The sequence below is a fragment of the Tubulanus polymorphus genome, chromosome 2 (assembly GCF_964204645.1).
Source record: "Tubulanus polymorphus chromosome 2, tnTubPoly1.2, whole genome shotgun sequence".
NCBI classification, from domain to species: Eukaryota; Metazoa; Nemertea; class Palaeonemertea; order Tubulaniformes; family Tubulanidae; genus Tubulanus; species Tubulanus polymorphus.
In genome coordinates, this window is record NC_134026.1 from 31,443,537 (window position 1) to 31,454,459 (window position 10,923).

Consider the following 10,923-nt stretch of genomic DNA (forward strand, 5'->3'; position numbering starts at 1 on the left):
TTATTGCCTTCCCCTCCTTTCCCTTCTTGAATTGACAATTAAATTTTGACATAAACTGAATTGTTAGTGACTTGATTATATTACTCCACTTAAGGAGTGATAAAATTGTTGGCGTCTAAACTCTGATGATGAGGTAAACCAGTTTCTAAGTCTGTGAGCCGACAGTGTAAAAAACTGTTAGAATTCAAATTACTTTAAAGATCTTCAGAAAGATGGTCGATCATCGTAAACACTGGTGAAAACAGTTGACTTCTCAATTTGCACTTGACGTCCCAATTTACACTTGACGTCTCACTATGCACTTGACATCCCACTTTGCACTTGGCGTCTCACTCTGCACTTGACATCTCGCTATGCACTTGGCGTCTCACTCTGCACTTGACGTCTCGCTATGCACTTGCACCGACGCATCAATTGCACTAAACAGCACTGGCACACCCGCGGGTCCATGCGCATGGTTAGCAAATTGATCAGCATGCAGCATGCCATCTTTGTGTGTGGAAAGAATTTAAAAACAGCTGTAAGTTTAAAATTAAGGAATGTATTATTTGTATCATTCCTTGTAAAATCTCAAATAACGATTATGTAAAGATAAACATAATATCAATTTTATGATGGTAAAAATATCAAAATGTCAAATAATTAAATATCAATTTGTAAAACGAGAGGAAAGAGAAAGATGAAAGTACCAGAAAGAGAAGTGTTGGATTGGTGTCTGTTGTCAGTAGAAATCTGAGGTACTCTACTGAGGAATCTCCACTCCCCAAACAGAGAGTTCAAGATGATACTGAAAGTTCCTGAGGTTCCTAGAAATTTCACTAAGTAAAGACTTGAAATTAGGTATAGTATAAATTGCTATGAATTTCGTTATAGCTAAGAATGTTCTCAACTAGGACGGTAAGTTAGTATTACGTGTATTTCATATTTCCCTTTTGTAGCGTGTATTGATTTGGTCATCTAGTACAAAATACCAAACGACTGACAGGAAACAGGATTGTTCCAGTTGTCGTTGAGAAATATTTAAGGTGTCATGAGTCTGAATTGACTATAAATCAGGTAAAATTGTACTTAATATGAACTTCTTTGCAGGAACAGTCGACTTAAAGATGGTTATGTTTATTTTATGTATTTTTGTTGTAGCCAGTGGACTGTTGTTGTTAGAGACGCTCAAAACCAGAGCAAAGGAAACATCAGAGTTCAAGAAGTGTTGAGCAAATTCCTCAAGGTCCGAGTCATGAATCTGAATTGACTATAAATCAGGTAAAATTGAAATTTATTTTGAAGAAGAGTCTCAAAAATGATATCATTATTCATATTTTGTGTTTTCACATTGTAGTACATGTATTGAGCTTGTGGTTGGCCGTAAAATATCAGGCGACAGGAAAAGATCAGATCAGAGATGCTGACAAATTTCTCCATCAATTCGGAACTTCTTTCAATGTTTGTACGCAGAAATCGAAGTACTTTGGGGAATCTCCACATCAAACAGAAAGTTCAAGAAGATACGAAAAGTTACTGAAGTTCTGTGCAATTTCTCTTCTAAATCATGTGTCTAGATTGACTATGAATCAGGTAAAATTGAATTTATGAATTTCTTTGCAGGAACAGTCGACTCAATGAAACTGGTTACTTTTATGTATTTTTGTTGTAGCCAGTGGACTGTTGTTGTGTGGTAAGAGATGCGCAAAACCAGAGGAAAGGAAAATATCAGAGTTCTGGAAGAATTGAGCAAATTCCTCAAGGTCCGAGTCATGAATCTGAATTGACTATAAATCAGGTAAAATTGAAATTAGATGAATTTTGTTTTTATGAAGAGTCTTATGAATGAAAATCATAGTTTATATTTAGTACATTGTTGTTGTAGTTAGTATTGAGTTAATCGTCACACAATACCAGATATCAAGATGGAAACGATACCGATGATGCATATCAATTTCCTCATGAAAAACCTAAGAGTCATGTGTCTGAATCTACTAAAAAGCAGGTATAATTGAAATTTATTTTGAAGAAGTCTCAAAAATGATATCATTATTCATATTTTGTGTTTTCACATTGTAGTACATGTATTGAGCATGTGGTTGGCTGTAGAATATCAGACGACAGGCAAAGATCAAATCAGAGATGCTGACCAATTTCTCCATCAATTCGGAACTTTCAGTGATTGTTACCGCGAGTTAGCGCAGTTCCAGAGATGCCGACCAATTTCTCCAACAAATCGGGACTTTCAGTGTTTGTTACCGTGAGTTACCGTAGTTCCAGAGATGCCGACCAATTTCTCCGTCAAATCGGGACTTTCAGTGTTTGTTACCGCGAGTTACCGTAGTTCCAGAGATGCCGACCAATTTCTCCGTCAAATCGGGACTTTCAGTGTTTGTTACCGCGAGTTATTGTAGTTCCTGAGATGCCGACCAATTTCTCCGTCAATACGGGACTTTCAGTGTTTGTTGCCCCGAGTTATCGTGGTCCAGAGATGCCGACCAATTTTCTCTGAGGCTGATTGCTTCAGTATAGGTTGAATGTAAATACACATTGTACATCTATTCAAAAATAAATATGAATTGGTTTGATTGGCTGGTTTGTTGTTGAATCTGATTGTGGGTTATTAATTACTGATTTGCTGCGACTTTGCGTTGTAAATGCATACATTTCAAAGGATTTCTCTTGTTTTTTGCTTGTTAAATAATTTTGTAAATGATAATTGAGGATGTCAAACTTTAGTTTAGAGTTTTGTTACAGTGATGAACGAATGCACTGTATATGTGGAGATTATGTACTTGTGACTTCTAAACTCAAGATACTCGGTTTGCTCTTGACTTGTTTGATTATGATATTGATGAATACATTGATTTTATGGTGTTTGATTATTGGTTGAACTATTGAACTATCAATACATATTGAACTACTAACCACGAGTTGTTGTAACATCAATATCATTAGTGGTCAGTTGTTCGCTACAAATTGTATGTGTTATTTTTTCTTTAAATGTACGGTGGACTCTCTCTTAACTAGAATCACTTCAAGTCTTGTTACTTTTATCTTGGAGTAATGATTCTCCAAGCTTACATCAACTCGGACCAAACACATTGAACTATTTCATTGAAATTTTTTGATCTGCAGGTGACAATTATCACCTTGTCTTATTTGATTCGAGTTAGTCAAGTCTATTGTACATGGATTCTTTTTTCTCTGAAAGTGAATTCAATGAAACGACAGTTGAACCTCTGATACGATACTGTTTAAGACGAAACCCGTTTATTACGATCAGATTTCCAGCAGGTCCCGGCTAATTTACATCGATCCATATTTTGATAATACAACAATTTCACTTTCATCCATAAGATATTATTATTAAGTATTTAACTAAGGAAAATGACTTCAAACCATTCTCACTGCGGTAGAGATACAGTTATCAGTCTGATTACTCCAAAATTATATTAATGCATGTATCAATCTGCAGCAGCTTGGCACTACCCTATGGATAGTGCCCACCCATACCCTTCAGACACTCGTTAAGACTTGTCACCGTCTACATAATCTGAAGCGTTCACTCTTCAAACACAGCTTGAACCCTCCACTCATCCCTTTCGGATTGAATGTCTGGGGTCCAGGAAACAGAACGACACCTTTCTCTCGGCTTGGAGTTATCAGACCGATCTTGTCTGATTACTCTAAGTACTCGGAGACTTTCATTTATTTGACCATTTACACAGCTATCAACCTGCATTTTGGACACAGATTCCACCAATGGAATAATTAATTTGCCTTTTCGCAATTGTTTCCTTGAGTATATCCTGTACTACACTGAAAAATAACTGTACAAGGTTCAAACTCCATAGATAGTTACTCCTGATCGGCCCTGGTGCTGAAATAGATGATGAACCGGGGTGTGCCAGTAATTACTGATACCGATTCAGAATGTCCTGATGCAGAAAGGAAGGATATGTAGAGGTGTTCTGGGTGCGAACGCAGAAACAATTTATACTGAGAATGGTCCTGGTGCGGAAATGAAGTTAAACAGGGCTGTATGAATTCAATTGCATCAAAGATACATGTATTTTTTTGATTACACGTATACACTTGGAATGAACTATCAAATACCTAGAATTAACAATTACAAATATATGTGACCGCATTTCACAAGCGCCATCTATCGGAATATAGAATGAAGTATCTACAAACGTAGTGAAGTCGTGGGTTCGAACCCATGGCATTGATTCAGAGTGTGTACAGGGTTGTCCCGGGTTCGAACCCAGTAATCACTTATACTGATGCAGATACTGGTCCTGATGCTGAATAGAGGTTGTCCAGGTTCGTCCTATGGATAGATGATATACAGCTAAGGGGGTCGGGTTTTGAACCCAGTATAATTGCTGATAGTGATTCTGACTCACGGTCCCGATGCTAAATGGAGGATGTGCAGGGCCGGGAGTTCGGGTGTTAAATCCAACATTTTTCAAAGGATTAGAATTAATTCGTAACGCCAAATTCATTATAACGCTCAATTATTCATTCTCTCCTAATATTAGCATTATAAAGGGCTTCGTATCTGTATATACCTTAACCGTCATGTGCTGCCTCTATACACATCGTTGACGGTGAATTTGTGAACTAACTTATTACCCGCATGCCACAGTAAGAAAATTCTTCTGCATAGTTAGTTCTTATGTTCACCGCTACTTACTGTATAGGGAGCAGCACCTAACGGGACTGGGACTGAACTCGTCTCAGGCACTGGGAATCATGAACTCGTTTCAGGCACTGGGACTGAACTCGCCTCAGGCACTGGGACTGAACTCGTCTCAGGCACTGGGACTGAACTCGTCTCAGGCACTGGGACTGAACTCGTCTCGGACACTGGGACTGAACTCGTCTCAGGCACTGGGAGTGTACTCGTCTCAGGCACTGGGACTGAACTCGTCTCAGGCACTGGGACTGAACTCGTCTCAGGCACTGGGAGTGTACCCGTCGCAGGCACTGGGACTGAACTCGTCTCGGACACTGGGACTGAACTCGTCTCGGACACTGGGACTGAACTCGTCTCAGGCACTGGGAGTGTACTCGTCTCGGGCACTGGGACTGAACTCGTCTCGGGCACCTGGACTGAACTCGTCTCGGACACTGGGAGTGTACTCGTTTCAGGCACTGGGACTGAACTCGTCTCAGGCACTGGGACTGAACTCGTCTCGGACACTGGGACTGAACTCGTCTCAGGCACTGGGACTGAACTCGTCTCGGGCACTGGGACTGAACTCGTCTCGGGCACTGGGACTGAACTCACTGACCGTACTGATGCTGAATAGAAGATGTACAGGGGTGTCTCGACCGTGCGGTGCTGCCGCTATGCTCATCGTTAGCGGGATTTCCATACACTAACTGAAGTCAACTCTGGCAACCAACGTGCTCTCCAGTTTTACTCCGTAACCCTTGCTTGCCAGAGTTGACTAACGTTAGTGTATGAAAATCCCGCTACCGATGAGCGTAGAGGCAGCACCGTACGGTAAAATGTTGATATCTTAACAAAAGTAATCACTAAAAACTGATTCAGAGTTGCCCTGATGCTAAATAGAGGATGTACAGGGGTGTCCCGGGTTCGAACCCAGTAATTACTGATACTGATTCAGAGTTGTCCTGATGCTGAATAGAGGTTGTACAGGGGTGTCCATACCGTACGGTGCTGCCGCTATGCTCATCGTTAGCGGGATTTCCATACACTAACTGAAGTCAACTCTGGCAACCGACGTGCTCTCCAGTTTTACTCCGTAACCCTTGCTTGCCAGAGTTGACTAACGTTAGTGTATGAAAATCCCGCTAACAATGAGCAAAGCGGCAGCACCGTACGGTAAAATGTTGATATCTTAACAAAAGTACTATTCAGAGTGGTCCTGATGCTGAATAGAGGATGAACAGTGGTTTCCCGGGTTCGAACCCAGTAATTACTGATACTGATTCAGAGTGGTCCTGATGCTGAATAGAGGATGTATAGAGGTGTCCCGGGTTCGAACCTAGTAATTACTGTTCGCCATCTATCGGAATTTTGCTGAACTGTCAAAATCATAGAATTGACAATAGCTAAGTTTTAGAATGAACCACGTATCGCATGCGCCATCTATCAGGATATAGGATTATTAAGCACAGTGTCCCGGGTTTGAATCCAGAATTGATGATGCTGAATAGAGGATGTACAGGCCAGGGGTGTCCCAGGTTCGAACCCAGTAATCATTCTCCTATTGTACCGGTCAGATCCGAATCCTTAATAATGCACTGGTCATTTCTGGAATCCTCAGAAAAAATATCTTAAGACATAATCAATTCACAGTAACAAATATTGTACTATTTTTTATTGCACAAAAATGAATTATAAGATCGATTAACATGCATTATCATGATGTAATAATTAGCAGAAAGTTAAGACCAGTATTTAATTAATTCAGCTCTTTGTTATCCTCAATTAAGTTTAATTCAGCTCTTTGTTATCCTCAATTAAGTTTAATTCAGCTCTTTGTTATCCTCAATTAAGTTTAATTCAGCTCTTTGTTATCCTCAATTAAGTTTAATTCAGCTCTTTGTTATCCTCAATTAAGTTTTATTCAGCTCTTTGTTATCCTCAATTAAGTACAAATATCATTCCAATCAATTGTATGGCACATACTAACTGTAGCATCATTCATAAGCCTCAATTTACTGTTACAATTCTTAAAAATTTGATTACAAACTTTTATCCATTTAATAACTTTTTTTTCATCATTTAGAATCAACAAAACAAAGGAAGACATATATTAATAAAAATAATGATATTCTATATCCCGAAGATAAAAACAGTCTACAATATGGCGCCGGGTTATATCGAAAAAATGGAATGTTTACAATCAAAATTGACGACGGAATTTATAGCACCGCTATACAATAGTTACATAGCAACCATAACCATAGCAACCATTTATATGTATATATATATTTATTGCTATTAAGATGTGTATTATAAACACACAATAGGGGAGGGAAGGGGGAAGCTTACGATTCAATTTGATGGCATAACATTGCATAGAATATGTAAAATATAATAAATTCAAAGTAAAAATCAATATTCTATACCGGTACACAATGATATATCAATATTCTATACCGGTACACAATGATATATCAATATTCTATACCGGTACACAATGATATGTAAATATTCTTATATTGAACGATTAAATCGTTAAGATTGATTTATTAAACATTGGATTGAGATAAAGAGCAGCACAGATATATATATATATATATATATGTGTGACTGTCTGTCTGCGTAGCTGCTGCTGCTGCTGCTGCTGCTGCGTAGCTGCTGCTGCTGGCTTTATCTGATATTTCTCCATACATAATATAAATACTGAATATACATCCATCACAAACATCAATCTGCAGCCTGGACCCTGAACCTTATCAGTCTGAACCCTGAACCCCTCAGATTTAACCCCCTCAGACTGAATGATGAACCCTGCTCAGACTGAACCCCCTCAGACTGGATGGTGAACCCTGCTCAATGCTTCACCGGAGATATTTCACATGGAAGGAATGCAGGATGCAGACCGGTATTCGCCGTAATAAACCCATTGACTACTGCATAGCAACAGTTACCATAGTGACACTAATACAAGAGAGATTGTTACAGAGTTCACAGTTAAATGCTACCTTCGATTAAATGACAGGTTTTTGAGTATACGTATATATAAACCATCATCTCGACTAGTGAAGTGGCGCCACCTACAGCCGGACTAGTGAATCAGCAGATTTATACTATTTCGGGACGGTATCAAAGCTTCACGAATATGACATCAAAAATGGTGAAAATATGTAAACATTTTAACATATAGAGAGAAAGAAAGAGAGAGATTTCTAAGAGTTTACCTGAACCATACAATAGGCTAACCTTACACTTACTGGCTTTATATTTATTTATGGTTTTACTAATTTTGATCTTTTACGTTGGTTTTTACATGTTTCAGACTTCAGTACAAATATCTTTAGTACCAATATCTTCAGTACCAATATCTTCAGTACCAATATCTTCAGTACCAATATCTTTAGTACCAATATCTTCAGTACCAATATCTTCAGTACCAATATGTTCAGTACCAATATCTTCAGTACCAATATCTTCATTACGGACTTCCAGCTTTTTGCCTCAGTTTTCTACAAACAGAACAATTGTTCAAACTGAATCAGACGTAAGTGTAGAGGGAGGTGAGAGGTATAAGAGGTATAGAAGGTGTGAGAGGTATAGAGGTGAGAGGTATAGGAGGTATAGAGGGGGGTGTAGAGAGAGGTTGGAGATATATGGGGAGGTGAGAGGTATAGAGGTGAGAGGTATAGAGGGAGGTGTAGAGAGAGGTTGGAGATATATGGGGAGGTATAATTACCTGATTTCTTCCTCTCTTAGTTTCTGTCGTTTTATTTCTAATTCAATCAATGACTCGGGAGATGTAGTAGTAGTAGTACTAGTAGTACCGGTAGTAGTACTACTCGGAGTAGTTGGAGCTGTTATAATCTCGGAGGAGGACGGCTGGAGTACTGGTTCTCCGATATGATCCTCCGACGTCGTACGAATTTTACCCTCTTTTTTTAAATCGAGTTCTCGTTTTCTTTCTCTCTCGATTTCCATCTGTAATCGACTGCTCGCTAGATTACGTAATCCGTCTGTTGTTTCCGTGGATACCTTCCTCACAGGAGCAGACGGACGTGGTTTAATATTCACCTCTAATTTAACGGTTCTCGGAGGTAACGGAACCGATAAACCTCTCAACCTCCGATATTCGGCGTCGCGGGTTACAGAAATACGACGTTCCTTCTCGACGGCGGTTTCGTGTTCCTCAACAGTCGAGTCGGTTAGATCGGACGGAGCAGTCGGAGCGATTGGAGTACTCGGAGCAGATACCGCTCTTCCTCTTAAAGATACCTGAAATATAAAGCCTTATACGTCACACACCAGATGGCGCAACAATACACACACACAAAGTGTAAAACAGTTTATTATAGATGAAATTTGAAGTGGATTTTTTGGGCGAGATTTCAATCACTGGAAAATTGAAGTGCAGTAACTGAGAAACCACTAGTGACATCTAGTGAATCCTCACTTGCCGCAGTAACTGAGAAACCACTAGTGACATCTGGTGGATCCTCACTTGCCGCAGTAACTGAGAAACCACTAGTGACATCTGGTGGATCCTCACTTGCCGCAGTAACTGAGAAACCACTAGTGACATCTGGTGGATCCTCACTTGCCGCAGTAACTGAGAAACCACCAGTGACATCTAGTGAATCCTCACTTGCCACAGTAACTGAGAAACCACCAGTGACATCTAGTGAATCCTCACTTGCCGCAGTAACTAAGAAACCACTAGTGACATCTGGTGGATCCTCACTTGCCGCAGTAATTGGTTGAGTTCAGTGGTAGATACCTGATTCGGTGGGTTAGGTCGACTCCTCGGTGAGTCGAGGTTAGGTTGACTCCTAGGTGACTCCGAGTCAGGTTGACTCCTAGGTGACTCCAGGTCTGACAGGTAATCGCTGTGTTTTATCACCGATGATTTTAATCCCATTGATTCACGTTCTGCTTGTAACTCACTTTCACGTAAATTCAATTCTTCAATTTCCTTTCGTATAATACTCTCAATAGATGGCGATGATTGCATCTCCGGGTAATTACGACTGGGTGGAGACTGCACACGACCACCAGATGGCGACGGTGTTTGGACCGGGTGATTCTGTGAACGTCCACCAGATGGCGACGGTGTTTGGACCGGGTGATTCTGTGAACGTCCACCAGATGGCGACGGTGATTGGACGTGGTGATTCTGCGAGCGTACACTAGATGGCGGTGGTGAATGGATCCCGTTCGGACTATGCACCGCTGTATTACGATTAGGACTAATCGTTGGACTGATTTGACGGACTAACTCTCTCTGCCGAGTCGCCTCTAGTTCCCTCTCTTGTTGTAATTTGATTTCTAATTCTAGAACGCTCATGTTATTGTTGACGTGTAACCGTGGTGATGTAAGAAGCGTTTTCTCACGCTCGGTACGCAGCGCCATCTCTCTGCGTTGCTGTTCTCTAATCTCCCTCTGTACAATATTCTCACTTCCATTTCTCATATTTGAATCCGTTTCATCGGTCGCTACGGTGACTGCTGCTATTGTTGTAGATTCTACGTATTGTTGCCGCGGTAATCCATTGTTGCGTTGTTGCCCCGCTAATGAGGAATAATGTAATTGACTAGGGCCGTTTATTTTAAGCGGAGATGTTTTAGTAGCGGTCGACTGTTCGACTATAGACTGTAACATAAACTGCTCCCATTGTTTTTTTCGTAGTCCCAGGTCACCGATTGGTTGAGTGTCAACGTTCTCGTTTACATCTCTCGCCGGTTCTGATTGGTTGAATTTAACCGGCCGCTCCGATTGGTTGAATTTCTCATCGATGACGACATCCATTTCTATGATTCAACAGTGCCTGAAAATATTGAAAAGAATTTTGTTATTATAGTCAAAGAATGTAGATTCACTGTAACTCTGCGCCCATCCCGCCCGTCTGGCAGCATGAGACTAGTTTGTGTGAACCATAGCAACGTCTGATATTCAGACTAGGATAAGACCAGCAAAGTAAGATAAAGGGTTGAACTCAGGGTTTTCTAAGTAAATCTCGCCACCGTCCCAGCATGAGGAGGCTGAGTGAGGAGTGGGGGGAGGGATGGTGATAAAAGATGTCAGTTTTCCACCGTTTTAAGTCGCTGAAACGCGACACTTTTTTATCAAACTTGAAAATTAGTTAAATCGTCATATGATCTTTGTTAAAATACAGTTAGAAATGGAGAAATATCGACATCGACAGTTGTTTAAATACCGTTTACAATCGTGAATCATTGATTCAGTCACCATTTTGTCAACAAAC

At 40.3% G+C, this 10,923-nt stretch overlaps 1 protein-coding gene and 1 long non-coding RNA gene across 2 annotated transcripts; one reads left to right on the forward strand and one right to left on the reverse strand.

The window, feature by feature from the left end:
• The first annotated feature begins 935 nt into the window (after positions 1 to 935).
• Positions 936 to 2,354, forward strand: LOC141900505 (uncharacterized). The gene is made up of 6 exons (XR_012618707.1): positions 936 to 1,056; positions 1,141 to 1,260; positions 1,337 to 1,572; positions 1,652 to 1,777; positions 1,865 to 1,984; positions 2,059 to 2,354. It is a non-coding gene; the product is annotated as an uncharacterized LOC141900505 (long non-coding RNA).
• A 4,014-nt stretch (positions 2,355 to 6,368) lies between these two features.
• Positions 6,369 to 10,923, reverse strand: LOC141899215 (uncharacterized). Its single transcript, XM_074785387.1, has 4 exons — positions 10,876 to 10,923; positions 9,438 to 10,485; positions 8,400 to 8,935; positions 6,369 to 8,172 (listed from the first exon to the last, which is right to left on the reverse strand). Exons 2-4 carry the CDS (start codon positions 10,464 to 10,466, stop codon positions 8,142 to 8,144), a joined length of 1,596 nt encoding a protein of 531 aa, XP_074641488.1. The 5' UTR covers positions 10,467 to 10,485; positions 10,876 to 10,923; the 3' UTR covers positions 6,369 to 8,141.

Coding starts and splice junctions, on each gene's coding strand:
- LOC141899215 (XM_074785387.1), bottom strand. CDS start 10,466: ATGGATGTCGTCATCGATGAGAAATTCAACCAATCGGAGCGGCCGGTT. Junction 8,936..9,437: donor GACCTAACCCACCGAATCAG/GTATCTACCACT, acceptor TTTATATTTCAG/GTATCTTTAAGAGGAAGAGC. Junction 8,173..8,399: donor CTAAGAGAGGAAGAAATCAG/GTAATTATACCT, acceptor TTCTGTTTGTAG/AAAACTGAGGCAAAAAGCTG.